The sequence below is a fragment of the Misgurnus anguillicaudatus genome, chromosome 9 (genome assembly GCF_027580225.2).
Source record: "Misgurnus anguillicaudatus chromosome 9, ASM2758022v2, whole genome shotgun sequence".
Lineage (NCBI taxonomy): Eukaryota > Metazoa > Chordata > Actinopteri > Cypriniformes > Cobitidae > Misgurnus > Misgurnus anguillicaudatus.
In genome coordinates this window covers 13,193,722-13,216,593 of record NC_073345.2, presented here as the reverse complement: position 1 = coordinate 13,216,593, position 22,872 = coordinate 13,193,722, and the positions used below count along the sequence as shown (strand labels likewise).

Sequence of the window (22,872 nt, the reverse complement as noted above, 5' to 3'; positions counted from 1 at the left end):
TGTATGTGTTCATGTACTGTCATCATACATACACATTACAGGAGTACATACATCCGCATCTAAAGCGGCATTAGCAGTGTCTTTAAAGGACAAGTTTGGTATTTTACACCTAAAGCCCTGTTTTCAGATTGTTTATGATGAAATAGAACGGTTTTGACTAAAATTTGGACATGATGCTGGCCCAAGAATTTTCAGTTTCTGTTGTATCACCTCCCACCTCTACAATGGTTTCATAGGTGCACTGGAACAATCCTTCCTAAAATGCATTAAACTTTCGTTTACAAAGACGTGAAACTCACCGGGTGGTCGGGGGTGTTCACTGGTGTGCTCACACGGGGGTCGCTGCAGGAGATGCTTTCCAACAGGTGTTTTAGCATTCGTTGTAAACTTGAGGAGTAATACCGTACCTCACAGCACATCTAATACAAGTCAATGGAGTTGGACAAAAACTATGATAAAACTTGTTGGAAAGGGTCTTTTGCAGCGATTTTTGTGTGAACATATCACACCCCTGACCACTCTGTGAGTTTCACGTCTTTGTAAACGAAAGTTTAGTGCATTTTAGGAAGGATTGTTCCAGTGAACCTATACACCCATTGTAGAGTTGGGGGCTGATACAACAAAAAATCATACATAATTTTGAAGATTTTTTAATAATCAAAATATCAATAACTCATTTATGACAATTTGCTTATTCCTACTAATTTTGTCAGCTCGGGTGACGTTTACATGACTAACCTTCAAATATCTGATAAGGTTGTGAAATGCTCAGTGTGCTTTTCGTGCCTGGATTTCCTTAGCACCAATGTTTCACATTGCAGGACTGTTCTGCAGACCTGTAAATGTAGTCAAGTCAGTAGGCGTGTTCGACTTTACGCAGAGCTGCGCAGACAGACAGGAGTAGACTATGACAAAGTCACAGCTAGAGCAATACAAGAGCACACTGCTTCGTATGCTTGCGTATCACTCTATAAAGTATGAAAGCGAATGAATCATTATTTAGGGTACATTAAAGCGTAACTAAACCCCTGGTCAGAGACTGACTCCACCCACTGGCAATATTTGAAAAATGCAAAAAAGTGGGCAGATCCTAACAGAGATAGAGGGGACGAACTAAGCTCGTACCAAGTGTGTGGTGTGATCGTAACAAGGGCGTGGTAAGCTTGAACATGCTTACGTCACAAGTCATTTTTTGGACCCAACATCCAATAGGACAATTCAACTGCAGTAGCCACCGTTCAACCTGAAGAGGGCAGCACTCAGACGTTTTTATACCATATATTGTAGTATTGAAACACTTTATATCCAAATGTCAAAAAACTTACTAAAATCAATGAACAGCACTAATAAAGCATCATTCTTACAGATCAGTAACTAAAAAAAGTTGGATTAGGGTTTAGTTACTCTTTAAGTTGGAGAGATAATTTGTAGACGTTTAGATTTTGTCATCATTTCATAACAAGTTTAAATTCTATCCATAACAACTAACATTATATATTTTTTGTTCCTTGGTCGAAAATATGTAGAAATATATGCGAGTACCGAATGAGGACAGTAGTGCGGTAATATGGGATTGCAGTTACAGCAACAGCCCTATACGATCGGCAACGGTCAGTTGTAACCTAGTGGTTAAAGAGTTGGGCTTGTAACCTGAGAGTTGCTGGTTCGAGTCTCATGGCCGGTAGGTTGCGACTGTGGTGCTCTTGAGCAAGGCACCTTACCATAATTGCTGCCCACTGCTCCGGGTGTTTGTGTGTGCACTACTTAAATTTTTTCACTTAAAGCATTTAATGTCTGATAATGATTGGCACCCCATCAATCAGAGCATCTCTAGATAAAAAGCAAACTATAAAGACTTCGGAAAACTCCAAGTGTACGATCACAATAACATTACATGTTACATCCTGAAAATTCCAGAAAATCGATGTGCATTAACCAAAATCAAATGATGCACATTATCTGTGGCTTTTCCAGAATCTCTGAGTAAAAAACATTCAATTAGATTACTTGGATGCTTTTTGCCTGGTGCATGATAAAGCAAGCCAGACCATTTCAATCTACTTCCATTTAACCAGAGACATATCCAATTATAATACAGAGACCATTTAAGGCCCTGAGTGACCACATTATCATCGTGGTAATGGGTTTTGCACAAGCAAACATCACTTTTTCCTAGGAAATCTTCAAGTATAGTTTAGGTTTTGAAGCAAGCACTGGGCTGGGCTGGTGCTCACCCCTATGAAAGCCAAAGTTATCCTGTTATGTAACCAATGAATGTCAGATCCTGCTGTAGTTCACCTGGCATCTGCGGACACATGTTTTGCTTTCCTGTCATACAAGTTACAGGAAGGCAACCCGAACCCCTTACAGTGCATTTAAAGTGTGCCGATTATTCCTGCACTTACAGCGAGTCATAAATCCACGCTGTGTTGATCTTTATGCTTCACAATTATTTCAGTTATGTTTCGTTATCTCATTATAGTATGCTAGGTCCTTGTTTTTCACTAGCTGGATTGCTGTTTGATTAACACTCAACCACTGATAACATGATAACTGTGCTGATAAGATATGCTTGGCTTGGCCGGTACTCGTTTGTTTATAGTTCCACATAAAGGTCAAAGCAAATAAAAGACACAGTAGATACACTGTGAACTCTGTGAACCAATTGTATTGTAGGTTCCATAATAAAGCCGGTGTATAAATAATATTTACTTTACATTGACTTGACATCTACAAAGAAACAAAGTGGACGATTGGTTACTTGAAGTAACTGCGTAACCTCTAAAATGATAAATTGGTCTAAAAAAATCCAAGCCCTATAATATATTAATAACGTTACACAAATTCATAGACAGACAGATAGACAGACAGATAGACAGACAGATAGACAGACAGATAGACAGACAGATAGACAGACAGATAGACGGATAGACAGACGGATGGATGGACGGATGGATGGATGGATGGATGGATGGATGGATGGATGGATGGATGGATGGATGGATGGATGGATGGATGGATGGATGGATGGATGGATAGATAGTGATAGATAGATAGTGATAGATAGATAGATAGTGATAGATAGATAGATAGTGATAGATATGATTTAAAATCTCAAAAAGTCGAAATTTAGATAGCAGAGAGTGATGCTTTCTTTAATTTTATTGTGAATTTGTATTATCATTACTCAAATTCATTTTACAAACGTAATGCATTATTTCATTGCATTGCATGTCCTGTTTTTCTTCAGTATCATGCAGTATTGGTTTTGCATAAATGTAATAATTACTTCATTCAGAATATAATGAAATATTGCAAATGTGCATATCGCAATACACATTGCAGTGTTTGCAAGAACTGAATGATTTTATTATCTCAGTAAGTCAAACTTTTAGGTCACTGCAGATAGCAGAGATACTGCTGATACTGCGAGAGTGATGCTTTCTTTTCTTTTATTATTAATTTCATTATTATTATTACTCAAATTGATTTTAAAAACAATGCATTATTTTCTCGAATTGCATGTTCTGTTTTTCTTCAATATCATGCAGTTATACGGGTTTTGTATAGACGTAATAATTACTTCATCCAGAATATAACACAATATTGCAAATGTGCATACCGCAATACACACCGCAGTGGTTTGCAAGAACTGAATGAATAAATATTTCAAAAAGTCAAAAGTAATTACAACTAAACTGCAAGTTCCCTTTGAAAGAATCATTAAGATTTCTCATTTCTTCTTTTGCAGATCATCCTGCTCGCATGTCCTCCTAGCAAAATCGCTATGGTCATTTTTAGGTGAGTATCCCTGCAGCAGGAAAACTCTCTCTGTCACTCTTGTGCAATATTAACCCAGAGACGTCAGCTCTTGTGTTTGGTCTCTAAGCATGAGGTATTCAGATGTATGTGGATCACCAGATGTTACCTAAAATAGACCTTTAACCTGTCAGCACCTGTGTCTGTGGGTGCTCAAGATGGGTATTAGTTGACAGCGTGAGAATTAATCGCTTAGTACGTTTACTTGCATTTGAAATATCTGGTTTCAGTTGGAAAAATAATCTTTTATTATTAGAAAGTTTGGCAAAGTCAGAATAACAGCTCCAAACTTTGGCGTCAGTGTTGTGTGCACGACATTAGGTCTGCAGCTAACATTTTTTTTGTGAGTGATTATTCTATCTATCTATTAGTTTGTTCGATTAATCGAATGTTTTTTTATTAGCTGATTAATACTTTGGCAAATTTTTTAATACTAATGGTAGTAATGCAAAAATAAAAAAGCAATTACACATCTATACATCAATGTCTATACACGCAATTACGTCTTTTGACACAATGCAGTGTTGGGGGTAACGCATTACAAGTAATGTGCATTTCATAATATTATTACTTTTCTGAAGTAAAGAGTAAAGTCAGGGCTCAAAATTAACTTTTTTATTTGGTAGCACTGGTGCTCCCAACTTTAAAGAGTTAGGAGCACCAGCAAAAATTTAGGCGCACCCATCCAAAAATTAAAAAGCACCACAACTACAATGTAAATGTAAATAGATTTATTTTATTAAAAAAAAAAAACACCACCACCGGGCTTTACACATCCTATGGCCAGCATTTAAAATTTGGTCTTCTATTTTATTTTATTTTTTTTGCTGCATAGACTCCTAAATTAATACCCAAATGCTGTTGAAATAGTATAGCAGCAATAATAATTTAACAATTACAGGTAACATGATTAAGATTACAATGGAAAATCTAGCAAACACGTAAAACACTGATTAATTGTGACATTACAAAAGTGACCTTAATATAGAAGGCTAATATATATTGGTATTGATAACTGCATTACCAAGATGCTATTACTACTAAATAGGCAATGTTTAAAAAATACAACAAAAACATACCATCAGCATTGTCGTGTTCCACATCAACATGGACCACAAGGATGTTTGTCGGATGTCCATTCACCAGCGCATGCGCACATACATTATCAAACACACTGACAGACGTACAGGTCGGTGTCTCCATTAATAATGAACACATTTGTCACGACACATCTTGTGTTTTTGGCACTTTCCCATGTTTAAGCAAGGTACGTCTGGTGCTTAAAATGTTTTGATTCCCCCACCAACGCCGTTTTACAGGATTTACAGTAAACACAGTAAGTACGTCGAGCCATTTTCATAGCGGAGACACTCGAAATCTTTAAGCCACTTTCTCCGAAAGGTTTAACGTCAAGTCTTATCTTCCGGTGTTGGAGTCGCATTTGAATCCGGATCGTCGTCATTAATTACAGTAGTAACATTGGCTGTAATCGGCTCGTTCTCGTCATGCTCGCGGTTCATCTTTTCATATTTCCGCGCTTCACGTATGTAGCACGGCAACAAGGAATGACTGACGCTCATATTAGCCAATCTGCGGTCTTCATTATCACGCAGCATGCATCACAATCTAAAAGTCGCACCACAACAAAATGGGCAGTCGCACAAATGCTCCCAAATATATTTTAAGGTCGCACAGATTAAATTTCGGTTGCATTTGCGACCAAAATGGTCGCAATTTCGAGCCCTGAAAGTAACGCATTACTTTATAAATGTACACATTAATATTTTGAGTTACTTTTTAACAGTAATGCGAGTTACTTTTCAGTTTAATTAATTAGATGTAAAAAAAACAATGTATTAAACTGCATTAAACTGGCCTTTCAAAAATGGGTGCTCTGTAGTAACTGCAAATGTAAATCTATCTCTGATGTGTTGACGAAAGCCTGATGTTTGCTGTCAGGAAGGACATTAGAGTTTTCCAGAAAGTGGAACGTCACTTCTATCATGTTGCTCTATCAATCCAATCAGCATCCATTAATGCCGGATGGCAATAATAACAATGTTTAAGAGACTGGCCTGGCAACATGAAGATTAAGGATTACTTCCTCAAGAGTCTTGGAGATCATAATCTTATGCTATTAATGCTGTGGCTTTAAGCAAACACACTTAGCCTCAAGTCTCTTTAGGCTAAAGGAGCTCTGACATTAAAATTCACTGAATTGCTGGGGTCTTTATGGATCTGGAGCACTAATTTAAAAAATTCAATTCAAAGTAGTAATGAGCTTTCGTTAATATTGAGGCCTTGAGCAAAGCACTTAACCCTGGTTTTCTCTGAGTGGACTGCAACATGATGTGAACACTGCCAATTTTCTTAAATAAAACGTTTCTTCCCCAACAGCAGCTAACAAAAATAATAAATGGCCTTACTGTTCTGAGACTCCAACTTAAAGTAGCTCGATTGGAAGAGCATTGCATCAGTAATGCAAATTTTTTCAAATACGCTGCACTTTCGTAGCATAAATAGCAGTTTTCCGTGTGCAAAATATGCGGGCTTGCATGATTTCATAATTCCTGCATTTTCGTAGCAAAAATCACACATATCTTCTTAGCAGAACGTTGAAAAATGTTGCATTTATTTCAAACAAGCGCAGCCATGTCCCCTGTTGCCATGGGAACATTATGAAGTGACGTGATTGTGACGTGACCATCATTGAAAAGCTGCAAACAGTTTTTGCAAGTTCCCGCAATTTCTGCAAAGTTCCCGCAATTTCTGCAAAGTTCCCGCAATTTCTGCAAAGTTCCCGCAATTTCTGCAAGTTCCCGCAATTTCTGCAAGTTCCCGCAATTTCTGCAAGTTCCCGCAATTTCTGCAAGTTCCCGCAATTTCATCGCATAAAATTGCATAAATATCCCGCATATTCCATCGCATTTTTTAGAAAAATGCGCCACAAGATCAAGGATTTTTGCTCGCAACAATCACAAAACAACTGTGTTTTTCTGGAAGGACTGGGTAGGGTTTGGTATATTACCTATTTTAAACTAACTTCACATCTCTTTAAAGTATTTCTACAGGTATACTCAGACTATTTGCTTTGTAAAAATGTATGTGGTGGGTGGGGCTTCTCCTGAAGCACCAATCAGATTCCAAATGCATGTCAGTGGTGGAGTGGTAACGTGATATTACCTCATGCAAATGCACTTTCAGTTATTTACAACTTATTTAAATAGTATGGCTTTAAGAGGAACTTGTTTAAGGCCTTATCAGTGAGAGATCTTGAAGCCTAGAGCTAGTAGAGATTATCATCACCTGATAACACTGGGATCTTTGTGGCAGTGGTAAACATTACTTAAGCAAAAGTCTTACTTCACATACTAACAATACTTAAACTGAATTTTAAGGACAATAGAGAAATGACAAAAATCTGAGAGGAGAAAAAGTATAGTTTACTATGGTAAAACAATAGTAGTCCAGTATATACATCATGGTAGGAAGGATTGATATTCATGCATCATGATCAGCCAAAACAATAAACAACTACAAGATAACCTTTTTTTTTTCGACGACAGGCCGTTGAATTATTAGAAAAACAATGCACACACGAGGTGGTGATGCGCCGTTACACCTCAGGTGTGCATTATTTTTCAATAATTCAATGACCCGGAGTCAAATATTCCACTTATACTATAGTTACCACACCTCAAGACATCGATCACATGATATATTTAAAGAGATTTGTCTGTATTTTGTACTTAAATCGCTATTGTGAGTAGGACTATTTCTTCTGCGTCTTATCCAACGGCCCTTTTGCTTGTTCCAAAACGTCATTTTAAAGCTGACAATGGAGGCTTGAGCCGTTGATAGCATTCTAATGCGGTTATTAATTAAGTTATTAGAAAGAGAGCGAGAGGGACAGAGACACACAGAGAGAGAGAGAGGGAGGCTACCTCTGTGCATCTCTATACAGCGCTATTATTGCCTCGGAAAATCGTCTGTCATGTTGTTTTTGTTAGTCCGCTATTACAGTTAACTATGCAAAGTGATATGGACCTGTAATGCTGTCAAGAGAGCTGCCTGGAACTACGTTCTCCGTGCGTTTCCCAGAAAATAATTGCACACCTCAGAACGTTCATCAGCCAATCAGATTTAAGCATTCAACGGACCCGTAGTAAAATAACAAATAATGCACACCCACTCTGCTTTTTGTCGCATTACCGCCTTGGAAATGCATTATTTTCTAATATTTTAATGGCCCATCGTCAATTATCCTTTACGTATGGACTTGCTTTGTGACATTATAAAAATAACACCTCATGTAAAACCTTTGTTATGTAGCAGTCTTATGAAGGTGCCTGCTTTGACAGAACAGTGTTAATTATGTTGGCTTGACAAAGCCAACATACTGATATTGTATTTAAACTTATTATTATGTTGGCTTGACAAAGCCAACATACTGATATTGTATTTAAACTTATTAGTGGTGCTTGCATTTATGCAAGGCATCACTATTACTATTGCTCAGGGATATTATTATTATTTTTCTTATATTCTGGACAAAATTTCGGCGCGTAACTCGTCCCGCACGGTTTGCCGTAGTCCCATGAAAGAGGGCTCAAATTGACCGGATTATTGAGGAGAGGTGTGCTATGACTTTTATAAGCCATCGGGTGCAGGATTTTCGAAAGGGGGGCGAAAAACCACCCAAAAAATCCCATTGACTTAACATTGGGCCCAACTTTGACAACTCATAGCTCCGCTCGAGGATTTTGTAGAAACATGTGGGTTACAACATTTGAAGAGGGTGATAGACTCTGTAAGAACATACATCACATTGGGGTGTAAGTTGTACCCCTGGGGTGTAAGAGGCACCCAAAAGTGCCCCATTGACTTATAATGGGGCAGGGAACACGCCCATATAAGGGAATACAACCGTTCCAGATGGGATATCTTTGCTTTGCAGTGTCGTAGAGATAAGTGGGTGGGCTCATTTTACTCGGGCATCCAATCAGTCTCTCAGGATCATCCCAGAGCTATTAAGCCACGCCCCTAGCAACAATTTGGCCACCCTAGCAACATCTCCCATAGACTGCCATTATAAAATGCCCAGATGGATATCTTTGCACCACAGTGTCATAGAGACATGGGGGTGGACTCATTTTACTCAGGCATCCAATCAGTCTCTCAGGATACTTACACAGGTATAAGCCACGCCCCTAGCAACCACTTTTGAGCACCCTAGCAACATAAAATTCAAACAGTTATATCTCGGCATCCGAACATCGTAGAGACACGGGGGTTGGACCGTTTGACTTGCGACTCAGAGTGTAATCATTATGGGATGCCAATTTTTTCCCTAGCAACCAAATACAGTACCCTAGCAACAGAGTAAACAAAGCCTTATATCTCCGCATCAGAACATCTTAGAGACACGGGGGTTGGACCGTTTGACTCGTGACTCGAAGTGTAATCATTATGGGATGCCAATTTTTTCCCTAGCAACCAAATACAGTACCCTAGCAACAGAGTAAACAAAGCCTTATATCTCCGCATCAGAACATCGTAGAGACACGGGGGTTGGACCGTTTGACTCGTGACTCGGAGTGTAATCATTATGGGATGCCAAATTTTTCCCTAGCAACCAAATACAGTACCCTAGCAACAGAGTAAACAAACCCTTATATCTCCGCATCAGAACATCGTAGAGACACGGGGGTTGGACCGTTTGACTCTTGACTCGGAGTATAATCATTATGGAATGCCAATTTTTTCCCTAGCAACCAAATACAGTACCCTAGCAACAGAGTAAACAAAGCCTTATATCTCCGCATCAGAACATCGTAGAGACACGGGGGTTGGACCGTTTGACTCGTGACTCGGAGTGTAATCATTATGGGATGCCAATTTTTTTCCCTAGCAACCAAATACAGTACCCTAGCAACAGAGTAAACAAAGCCTTATATCTCCGCATCAGAACATCTTAGAGACACGGGGGTTGGACCGTTTGACTCGTGACTCGGAGTGTAATCATTATGGGATGCCAATTTTTTCCCTAGCAACCAAATACAGTACCCTAGCAACAGAGTAAACAAAGCCTTATATCTCCGCAGCAGAACATCGTAGAGACACGGGGGTTGGACCGTTTTAATTGTGACTCGGCATGTAATCACTAGTGGATGCCATTTTTTCCCTAGCAACCAAATACAGTACCCTAGCAACAGAGTAAACAAAGCCTTATATCTCCGCATCAGAACATCGTAGAGACACGGGGGTTGGACCGTTTTACTTTTGGCTTGGAGTATAATCATATATGGTCCCCAGAATTTTGCCACGGCAAGCACCACTCACATTTTCTTTAGGAAATGTACCTATCTAGTTATTATTCTTCTTCTTCTTCTTCTTCTGAGACTAAAATTTCTGCGGCTAACTCGTCCGACAGCTTTCAAGCTACAACCACGAAATTTTCCACGGACATTCTGACTGGTCTAAAGAAGTGTGCTATATCTTTTTGACGGGATCCGACTTACGGAATTCCTAAAACGGGACATAAAACTTCCGAAAAGTCCCATTTACTTAACATTGCGACAAACTTTGACAGGTCATAGCTGCGAGCGAGAAATTTGTAGAAACTTGTGGGTTACCACATTTGAAGAGGCTGGCAGGCACTGTGAGAACATACCTCACATTGGGGTGTAAGTTTCACCCCTGGGGTGTAAGAGGCCCCCAAAATTCCCCATTGACTTATAACGGGGCAGGAAACACGGCCATATAAGGGAATAAAAACGTTCCAGATGGAATATCTTCGCTTTACAGTGTCATAGAGACATGGGGGTGGGCTCATTTTACTCAGGCATCCAATCAGTCTCTCTGGATCGTCCCATAGCTATTAAGCCACGCCCCTAGCAACCATTTTTGAGTACCCTAGCAACATCTCCCATAGACTGCCATTATAAAATGCCCAAATGGATATCTTTGGAGCACAGTGTCACAGAGACATGGGGGTGGGCTCATTTTACTCAGGCATCCAATCAGTCTCTAAGGATTCTTATTGAGGTATTAAGCCACGCCCCTGGCAACCAAATATGAGCACCCTAGCAACATAATAAACAAAGCCTTATATCTCTGGATCCGAACATCATAGAGACATGGGGGTTGGGTCTTTTGGTCATGTTAGCCTTATGCTAGCTTCATGCTAAGTCTTACTAGCTTCATGCTAGTTTCATGCTAGCTTTATGCTAATTTCATAATAAATCTTGCTAACTTCATGCTTATTCATGTTAGCATCATGCTAGCTTCATGCTAATTCATGTTAGCATCATGCTAGCTTCATGCTAATTCATGTTAGCATAATGCTAGCTTCATGCCAATTCATGTTAGCATCATGCTAGCTTCATGCTAATTCATCTTAGCATCATGCTAGCTTCATGCTAATTCATGTTAACATCATGCTAGCTTCATGCTAATTCATGTTAGCCTCATGCTAGCTTCATGCTAATTCATGTTAGCATCATGCTAGCTTAATGCTAATTCATGTTAGCATCATGCTAGCTTCATGCTAATTCATGTTAGCATCATGCTAGCTTCATACTAATTCATGTTAGCATCATGCTAGCTTCATGCTAATTCATGTTAGCATCATGCTAACTTCATGTTAGCATCATGCTAGCTTTATGTTAATTCATGTTGGCATCGTGCTGGCTTCATGCTAATTCATGTTAGCATCATGCTGGCTTCATGCTAATTCATGTTAGCATCATGCTAGCTTCATGCTAATTCATGTTAGCATCATGCTAGCTTCATGCTATTTCATGTTAGCATCATGCTAGCTTCATGCTAATCATGCTAACCTGATGCTAGCTTCATGCTAATCATGTTAGCTTCATGCTAATTCATGTTAGCATCATGCTAGCTTCATGCTAATTCATGTTAGCATCAAGTTAACTTCATGCTAATTCATGTTAGCATCATGCTAGCTTTATGCTAATTCATGTTAACATCATGCTAGCTTCATGCTAATTCATGTTAGCATCATGCTAACTTCATGCTAATTCATGTTAGCATCATGCTAGCTTCATGCTAATTCATGTTAGCATCATGCTAGCTTCATGCTAATTCATGTTAGCATCATGCTAGCTTCATGCTAATCATGCTAACTTGATGCTAGCTTCATGTTAATCATGTTAGCATCATGTTAGCTTCATGCTATTTCATGTTAACATCATGCTAGCTTCAGGCTAATCATGCTAGCTTCATGCTAAATCAGGCTAGCTTCATACTTAAACATACTAACAGCCAGATTGCCTACTAAACTATACATCTGTCAAACCGTTTTAAACGTACAGGCTACGCTTTGTCAAGCCAACATAAAGTTTGTCAACAAACTTTTCTATCTAGTTATTATTCTTCTTCTTCTGAGACTAAAATTTCTGCGCGTAACTCGTCCGACAGCTTTCAAGCTACATCCACAAAATTTTCCACGGACATTCTGACTGGTCTAAAGAAGTGTGCTATATCTTTTTGACGGGATCCAACTTACAGAATTCCTAAAACGGGACATAAAACTTCCGAAAAGTCCCATTTACTTAACATTATGACAAACTTTGACAGGTCATAGCTGCGAGCGAGAAATTTGTAGAAACTTGTGGGTTACCACATTTGAAGAGGCTGGCAGGCACTGTGAGAACATACCTCACATTGGGGTGTAAGTTCCACCCCTGGGGTGTAAGAGGCCCCCAAAATTCCCCATTGACTTATAACGGGGCAGGAAACCCGCCCATATAAGGGAATAAAAACTTTCCAGATGGAATATCTTCGCTTTACAGTGTCATAGAGACATGGGGGTGGGCTCATTTTACTCAGGCATCCAATCAGTCTCTCTGGATCGTCCCATAGCTATTAAGCCACGCCCCTAGCAACCATTTTTGGGTACCCTAGCAACATCTCCCATAGACTGCCATTATAAAATGCCCAGATGGATATCTTTGCAGCACAGTGTCACAGAGACATGGGGGTGGGCTCATTTTACTCAGGCATCCAATCAGTCTCTAAGGATACTTATTGAGGTATTAAGCCACGCCCCTAGCAACCAAATATGAGCACCCTAGCAACATAATAAACAAAGCCTTATATCTCTGGATCCGAACATCATAGAGACATGGGGGTTGGGTCTTTTGGTCATGTTAGCCTTATGCTAGCTTCATGCTAAGTCATACTAGCTTCATGCTAGTTTCATGCTAGCTTTATGCTAATTTCATAATAAATCTTGCTAACTTCATGCGTATTCATGTTAGCATCATGTTAGCTTAATGCTAATTCATGTTAGCATCATGCTAGCTTCATGCTAATTCATGTTAGCATCATGCTAGCTTCATGTTAATTCATGTTAGCATCATGCTAGCTTCATGCTAATTCATGTTAGCATCATGCTAGCTTCATGCTAATTCATGTTAGCATCATGCTAGCTTCATGCTAATTCATGTTAGCATCATGCTAGCTTCATGCTAATTCATGTTAGCGTCATGCTAGCTTCATGCTAATTCATGTTAGCGTCATGCTAGCTTCATGCTAATTCATGTTAGCATCATGCTAGCTTCATGCTAATTCATGTTAGCATCATGCTAGCTTCATGCTAATTCATGTTAGCATCATGCTAGCTTCATGCTAATTCATGTTAGCATCATGCTAGCTTCATGTTAATTCATGTTAGCATCATGCTAGCTTCATGCTAACTTCATGCTAATTCATGTTAGCATCATGCTAGCTTCATGCTAATTCATGTTAGCATCATGCTAGCTTCATGCTAATTCATGTTAGCATCATGCTAGCTACATGCTAATTCATGTTAGCATCATGCTAGCTTCATGCTAATTCATGTTAGCATCATGCTAGCTTCATGCTAATTCATGTTAGCATCATGCTAGCTTCATGCTAATTCATGTTAGCATCATGCTAGCTTCATGCTAGCTTCATGCTAACTTCATGCTAATTCATTTTAGCATCATGCTAGCTTCATGCTTATTCATGTTAGCATCATGCTAGCTTCATGCTTATTCATGTTAGCATCATGCTAGCTTCATGCTAATTCATGTTAGCATCATGCTAGCTTCATGCTAATTCATGTTAGCATCATGCTAGCTTCATGCTAATTCATGTTAGCATCATGCTAGCTTCATGTTAACTTCATGCTAATTCATGTTAGCATCATGCTAGCTTCATGCTAATCATGCTAATCATGTTAGCTTCATGCTAGCTTCATGCTATTTCATGTTAGCATCATGCTAGCTTCATGCTATTTCATGTTAACATCATGCTAGCTTCATGCTAATCATGTTAGCTTCATGCTAGCTTCAGGCTAATCATGTTAATTTGATGCTAGCTTCATGCTAATCATGTTAGCTTCATGCTAATCATGTTAGCTTCATGCTAGCTTCAGGCTAATCATGCTAACTTTATGTTAAATCAGGCTAGCTTCATACTTAAACATACTAACAGCCAGATAGCCTACTAAACTAAACTTCTGTCAAACCGTTTTTAACGTTCAGGCCAGGCTTTGTCAAGCCAACATAAAGTTTGTCAACAAACTTTTCTATCTAGTTATACTTTGCTTTATTTTGACTTCTCATAATTAAAAACGTGTTGATGCTGAATTCCTCATGGGACCTTCTGAAATCCTGAATGTGAGATGTAATGTACTGTACTATACTAGTGATGTTCCCAGATGACAATAAATAATAAATTACCTCAGATGATGTGAATTTTATTTTAGGCATATTATAAATAAGTTTTCGACTGAAATTGATTGAATGTAGCCTGCACTCAACTGCAGATCTAGGCGATTGGATGGTTTTGCTTTTTTAGTGACCAATGTAACTGAACTGGTCAATATGGACTGTTAAGGGAATCTAATCTGTTTAGAGGGAATGATTTGTAGTCTGAACACCATCTTTGTGCATAAATTACAAATACTTATTTTCTGTATATATTCATTGGTGTCAATGCTGAAAAGGGTTATAAACTCTATTAGTGTAGGTTATACAACAGAGTTCCTATTAGCATGCAAGTGAGTACTAATGGGGTACATTAATGGTCTTGTTGCTTTAAAAGGGACCAAGGTATTTGTCTTCCAACCGGTTTTTCAACCTCACTTGTAAAAGCGTTTTTGACCAGCATATTGGAACAGATTTTAGCTGAACACTTGAGATTTTTTAGGTCTGGGCTTCCTTGTTGTACTTAAATGTTTGAAGGAAAACACCACCGTTTTTCAATTTTTTACTATGTTCTTAACTCATCTTAGACAAATTAATACATACCTATCTTTTTTCAATGCATGCACTTGTAATTTGTACAGTGCGTCGTAAATGTATTAGCATATAGCCCCATTCATACCTTAGGATCCAAACAGGGATGAATTTAGAACCCACCAAACACTTCCATGTTTTCACTATTTAAAGACTGTTACATGAGTAGTTACACGAGTAAGTATGGTGGCATAAAATAAAACTTTAGTTTGGAGCCATAGGAATGAATGGGGCTAGGCTAAATGCTAAAACATTCACGGCATACTGTACAAAGATTAAAAATGCACACATTGATAAAAGATGGGTATGTATTAATTAATTTAAGTTGGGGTAAGAACATAGTAAAATATTGAAAAACGGTGATGTTTTCCTTTGTTAACTTTTTTTTACTAGTTAGAAGTTGCTATACATTTTTAAAACGGAGAGCCTGTTGACATTGTGCGTGCGTGCATTTGTTAGTGACTTTGAAATTTATTTTTATTTATTTTATTTATTTGTGTTTTTTAATAACTATGAATAGTATTAAACCTACATTCATTTAATTGAAATGAGAATTAAATAGAGTATTGAATTGAATTGAATTGAGGGCCTTGTGAGTCGGAATCGAATAGGATGAGATTAATCGATACCCAGCCCTATTTATGTCCTCCTGTGGCTTTAATTTCATTTTTATTATTATTTATTATTATTACTGCTACTACTTATTTATTTATTTATTTATTTATTATTATTATTATTTATTACAATATTATTTTATTTATATTATTATAGTATTCACACTAAATTATGAATATATATATATATATATATATATATATATATATATATATATATATATATATATATATATATATATATATATATATATATATATAGATATATATATATATACACATATATGTATATATATAGATATATATATATATATAGATATATATAGATATATATATATATATATAGATAGGTAGGTAGGTAGGTAGGTAGGTAGGTAGGTAGGTAGGTAGGTAGGTAGGTAGGTAGGTAGGTAGGTAGTCAGGGAACTACACTAACCTTTTCCACTGGTGGCACTTGCGCTACCAACTTTTTCAGTTACTGGCGCAAAATATGATTTGGTCGCACATATTTTTTTCAAGTTATATTAAGGCGCTCTGGATAATAATGAACAATAATGAAACTGTATTGCATACAGATATGCTTTTTATATCTTTTAAACCACATGCCGCCTTAAACGTTGCCACAGATCTGAAATTTACTTGTGGTGGTAGCCGGTCATTACCCACTGACAAATAATGGTCTACTATACATGTGACGAAGAACTAATAATGTGTGACACAACACAATACTTTGATTTATTGAAAATTAATATTAATTTCACATTATATTTCATTAATCTAACCACCCCAAACTTTCTTTGCCATTAACAAAGCTGACACTGTTTGTCAAAGCACCACGAAAACACTTACTGTTTTTGCACTGATATATGAAGCAATTAGACCCCTTTTATCAAACTCAATATAATACAGTACTATGTATAGTATATTAATAGACAGTGCAGGTCTATAGATTATAAATGTGACTGATGTTATAATGGTTATAATTTCTATTAGATAGGCACTTTTACTTCTTATGTTCTATCTTTCTATTTCTCTCTTGCCGACTAAAAAAGCTCAATCCACTCATTATTTCAAATTTAAAAGTCTACTTGCTGTCCCGATGACAGACTTTACATTGCTTTGCGTTTTTTATATCCCGGGTCAGCATAAGCTTTGCTCGTTCAGTGCAATGGGCTTGACATTAGCACTGCTTTTTTGCTACAATCTCTGTGCAAACTTTTTAAATATGGATATGGTTTTAGAAAAGATATGGTTTATTAATAATAAGATTATTAAAAAATGTGAGAAAGAAAATGCAGCGCGTGGTCGTAACAAGAACCATCGCCATAGTAACCGGAGGCACGCTGAAACTGCACTCGAGCTTTAGCGCGGTAGCGCTCATGGCCGTTTTCCGATCGACTCGGGTTATACACACAATATTAATCAGACTTGGGACCCAAAGTAATTAAACTAGGACCTAATCGGACCCGACTGACCATTTAAAATATAAACCCGGAACCATACGGGTCCCGCGTCCTCAGTGAAGAAAGACCTCTGCTCAAGTTCAGAAACATGGAAGACACTGAGCTTGCTTCGCGTCGCACCAAATTCATTAAGAAACAGAGAGCACGCGAACGCACACTCATAGGGAGAGACACAACGTGCTTTCACGCAAAATGAAGCCAACGTGTTGAAGGCTCAAGAGCACGTTATAAAACGCATTCTTAAAATCCACATTTATGTTTTAATAAATGCTCATAGTAAATCATATCATATTGTCTAAAACATTAGGTAGCACATTTGCGACCCATTAAAAATTACGGTCGCAACGGCAGTTCAAAAGGTCGCATATGCGACCATTTTGGTCGCAGTGCAGTTCCCTAGATAGATAGGTGGGTAGGTAGGTAGATAGATGGGTAGGTAGATAGATGGATAGGTAGATATAGATATATTTAGATATATATATAGATATAGAGATGTCTTTTTTGAGAGAACTTGACTAATTTTATATTGCTGATGTTTTAAGTTTTCTCCTGTGACGTTGAAAGTCTTGTTTTCTGTTTTTAAAGGCTTCAGGTTCATATGCTGAATGGAGCTCTTCTAGCGCTGCTCTTTCCAGTGGTCAACACCCGACTGGTGAGTGCATGCTTAATATTCAAATATAAATAATAAAGGCTTGATTCAAAATATGCCAGGACAGTGTGTCTCATTCATTAAGCATGTGTATGCTCAAAATTGTGTGTGAAATCTGCCTATAAACATTTTCACCAATAAATCATGAATCACTAAAAACATTTGTGCTAAACTTTATTCTGAATGTATGAAAAATGCTTAAACCACACTTACACAATAATCATATATGTTATAATCAGGCAAGATGAAATATTTACTATAGGAACTGTCTTCGCATTAGTATTATGGTTGACTGTGCCCGACGCTATAAGGCCGTATTCCACAACACAGATGTATCCTTCGCCGCCTTTCATGTCCCACAATGATATGCATGTTCATCCGTGAGTAAGGTGATTGGTCGAGCAGGCCCAAGCTCGATAAAATAAAATGGCGGCCTAAAGAAACGGTTGGAGCACAGTTGTATATATTTATATGTTAGAACCTAGGAAGAGGCATAAAAAATAAAGTATGTGTGATTAGAGTTTATAACATGACTAAGATCACTGCAGATTATAATTAAAATCTTTTCTGTACACAACAATCTAGGACACTATACGTCCAGACAATAGATAAACTAACAACAAAGAAAAACGATCACATAGTGAGCTCACAGAATGACATCTAAAATGTCGCCATGACATGAAAACCATGAGAAACTAGATATTCAAGAGCACAGCTCACTGAAGGCATTGTTGTGTTGTGTGCTGATTGTAGTATAATGTTTAAGGATGTGCCGGGTGAAGTTGCATTTACACAGTTGGGTGTGATGTGTCGGTATTGTTACACTGTTTGGCTCCATTGTCTGCGTATGTTCCAGTTCGACTAATGCATTATATAAACCTAATGCTCTCTGTAGGATCATAGTTCAAAGTTCAATCCATAAGAATAAGGAATTTTTATCCATTATTAACACATTATCCTAATTCTCTTAACTCTTAAGCTTTCCGCAAGTTGTCACGTACAGATTACTTCATTTTACAGCTAGCTTCAGGAATGTTTTAGGAATGTCTCCATTGTGTCATAGACTCGTTCTTCTACATGTTATAGGTTAGTGTACACTGAAAAAAATGGACTTGGTGGGTCTTTGAATTTAAATAAAATAAACATGTATATGCTACACAAAATATTTATATTCCTTGTGTAAACATAATTTAATGGATTAGGATGAAAATGTTTTGTTTGAATGTAAAATGAACACATTATTCTCACATTGATTAAAATTGATTGAATTGAATACTTAAAGCAATAAAATTGGGTTTGCACACAAACGGCACCTCCTGAGCAGCAGGGGCAGTATAGCTCAATGAGAAGGACGTCAACTGCCATAAAAGAAGAATAAACATCGTTTGTTTTGGGCGCCAAAATGAAGACTCAGCAGCAGCAGTCAGTCAGAAGAACTCTCTCAGACGGACACCACGTTATTAAAGTAAGTTCTATTATTTATTTATGTTCACTTTATACGTGATACATCTTCACTAGATAGACAGTTTTTTTACAATATGTTGCCATTGCAATTACTTGTAGTAAAAATTAGTTTGGAGGAGGTTGGTGGAGTAAGTTAATGTTACAGTCAGTCAGTCAGTCAGTAACGTTAAGTGTAAGGCTCATAAAAAAAACTGTGTTTTAAAAATGTCAGCTGTATAACGTTATTTCACGTTTGGTAGTTTTATCCAAGATGAAAACTGTCAGCTTTGAGTTGACTTTTGAGGCACTTTTTACTCAGCTGTTCTATGGAAACGGTTCAGGACAAATAAAACGCTAACCAAACGTTCTGTCCAGAGTACGTTAACGTTATCCAAGTAATTTACCAGATGATATCAATTGACTACATTAATAATGACATTGCGTATTAAACAAACTGTCTGCTTAATCAGATTATCAGACCCGCGTCAGTTATTCGTGACTTCGCTACGCCACGAGCAACACTTGATTCTATCCGAAAAAGCTTTTTTCAATGTCTCGCGTGACCTCTGGTATATTAACTGAAAAAAATCGCTTTGAAGTGCCACACCTTAAAGCTGACGTTTTCAGAGGAGAACCTTGTTGTTTTAAGATCTAATTTTGTCCAAAATTGCGTCCTATGACAGATATAATACTTATTTCATTATTGTTCTGTGTATGTGTGACCTTCATCATTTGAGGTTATGTGTTGATTTCACATCTGAATATTTCCTCTTATAGGTCATCATCCTTGCACACACTCAAAAGCATTGGTAAGTAATTCCTATCACTGTTTTACTGCTGTTAGGAGCTAAATCTTATTTTGTAACTAATATACATGTATTATTCTTTGACTCGCAGTACTCAAATATACAATGGTTGGTTAATCTGTTTTCAGATAAATGCTGAATTTAAAAGAATCACTACTGTCTTATGTTCCTGTGTCACCTGGACCTCCAATCCAAAAACCTGATGAAACTCTTCTATCAGAAAGGAGGACAGCTAGCAAAAAGACTTCAAACAATTAATGATCAAATGACAGAAGTAAGTAATATAGATTCATAGACATAAAAATGTGTAAACCTTGTTGGAAGTACAGAAAATGTAGTATGTTTTAGTTACATCTTTTGGCACAAGGGTCATTAAAACACCTGGGAAGATTTAAAGGGGTAGTTCACCCAAAAATAAAAATTCTCATCACTTACTCCCTATCATGTTGTTACAAATCTTTATAAATGTCTTTGTTCTGATGAACACTAAGGAAGATATTTTGAGGAATGTTTGTACCCAAACCAATCATAAGCCCCATTCACTTCCATAGTGGGGAAAAATAATACTATTGAAGTGAATGGGGCTCATGAACAGTTTGGTTGCAAACATTCCTCAAAATAAATGTCTTCCTTCGTGTTCATCAGAACAAAGACATTTATACAGGTCTGTAACAACATGAGAGTGAGAAAATGAGAGAATTAACTTTTGATGTGATTGTCAGGTATGCTAGCACACACTCGAAATGTGGCCTCTTTATTTAACTCATTCCAGTGTAGTACACACACACACACACACACACACACACACACACACACACACACACACACACACACACCTGGAGCAGTGGACAGTGCAGCTGCCTTGCTTTGTAACCCATATATTTGTAACCAATTGTAACATGCTGTGGCAATGCACATGGGTTTGTATACTTACATTTATATTTGTTTGCATTGTACTAATTTCCAATTACACTTTTATTGTAACAGTAACTTTTTTCTGTTTCTTTAACTAAATTGGTCTGTTTTCTACAGGGCATGGATGAAGTCAGCATCAGTGAGGTCATTTGAAGACACCAATGTTGGGATTTGTGCTCTCAAACAACATGCTTCTTGAAGAAGAGGATCTTTGTATAGTCCTGGAAGGCATGAAGGTGTTGCAAAATCGTGCCATGTTGTTTGAGCTGATGTATGCCTTAAACCTGAGCTGTCCTGATCTCCGCTTTATTTTGGAGGAAATCCAAAAGATTTTAATGGAACTGCATTGAGCGTAACTTTAACGAGCAGTTTCTTTCAGTGAAAGGATCAGAAAGACTGTGCAGCTCATTTATGTTCTTTTTATTTATCTGTTTTAAGTGTTTTCTCTTATTAAAACATTAACAGTTTGCTGCTCGGGGTTGATTTTGGAAATGGTTGTTGTGTTTTGTTTTTGTTGAATCTTTGATTATCAGTTTATACAAATGCTGTAGCTCTGACTTTCTGAAGGATTGATATTTTCCAGTTTGTAAATCCATTTAAAAAATAATAGTACTTACTGTTTTGAATTTCTCTTTGGAATGCAGTGTTTGTGTTTTAGCACTTCTAAATCTACTGTGATAGTAACTATTTTAAACATTTGGGTCAGTTTTACAGATGGGGCTTTTCCTAGTCCCAGACTTTTGCAATGCCTTAATTTGAAAACATATTGCACTGACATATCTTGACATATATCAGTGCCATTGTTTTGTCTCAAGATGTACTCCAGTGTTGTTTTTGTAAGGTAGGTTTGTTTGTAAACTTTTTTTGAAAAAAATATTCTAATATAACTAGGGCCTAGTCATGGATTAATCTACAACCTGTCTGGGAAATTGCCCCTTTGTATGTACTGCATGTGCTGATTGTTGTAATAGTTATTGACTGTTAATGAATTAATGTGTAATGATTTAAATGAATTGATGATCTGAAAGCAGTGGTTTGCCTCAATATCACTAAACATTTGTTAAAAAAAAACATTTGTTGCTTTTTATGCCAATGCAAATGTATTTTGTATTTAAAAAAGAAATAAATAACATTTGGATAATTATGGGTGATTATTCTGGTGCCAGAGACATAATGAAATTGCTTTAGAGTTACATAATCCCATAATATAAGCATTAAAAAAGCATGTTGGAATTACAGATGAAAATCTAGTCCCCTTACATAATAAAATTACTTAAACATTACAAAATAAATGTGTTATACTAAAGAGGAAAAAGCACTTTGAGTCAACATATTTATATTAGACTACTTAAAATAATTAAAATGTTTTGATCTGACACATAAAAATTAAATGGGAAAATTATGTTTGTTTTACACAATCGGATTATGTGGGACCAATGTACACATTAAAATTACGTAAATTGAAAGGATTTTTTTTTTCAGTGTAGGGTTCACAACGCAATTGCAGGGGGTTCATGAGTTAATGAAAAAATGATCAATTACAATTAAATCATGTAAATAAATCATTTTAATATTAAATAAAATAATAAAATCTAAATAAAACACTTACACAAAATACAAATGTCACGCTGGACCACAAAACCAGTAACACGGGTATGTTTGTAGCAAAAAAACGTTGTTTCTACCATAAAAAAAAAATTTGCACCCTCAGATTCCAGATTTTCAAATAGTTGTATTTCAGCCAAACATTGTCCTATTTTAGTTAACCATACATCAATGGAAAGCTTCTTTATTCAACTTTAAGGCCACAGACAAGGCTTAGTTAAAGCCAGGATAGGCCTTAGTTAAATCAGAGGCGATTCTAGGGTTAGA

The 22,872-nt window shown here is 37.1% G+C and overlaps 1 protein-coding gene and 1 long non-coding RNA gene across 2 annotated transcripts in view; both read left to right on the top strand.

The window, feature by feature from the left end:
- The window catches only part of LOC129423551 (transmembrane protein 164), a 49,514-nt gene that overhangs the window by 11,538 nt on the left and 15,104 nt on the right, over positions 1-22,872 (top strand). Inside the window, exons 2-3 of the mRNA XM_055179882.2 lie at positions 3,752-3,801; positions 17,773-17,839. Of these exons, the coding sequence (XP_055035857.1) occupies positions 3,752-3,801; positions 17,773-17,839 (117 nt within the window). The remainder of the gene's footprint in view (positions 1-3,751; positions 3,802-17,772; positions 17,840-22,872) is intronic.
- On the top strand, positions 18,935-22,141 carry LOC129414440 (uncharacterized). Its single transcript, XR_012371063.1, has 3 exons — positions 18,935-20,088; positions 20,214-20,359; positions 21,118-22,141. It is a non-coding gene; the product is annotated as an uncharacterized lncRNA (long non-coding RNA).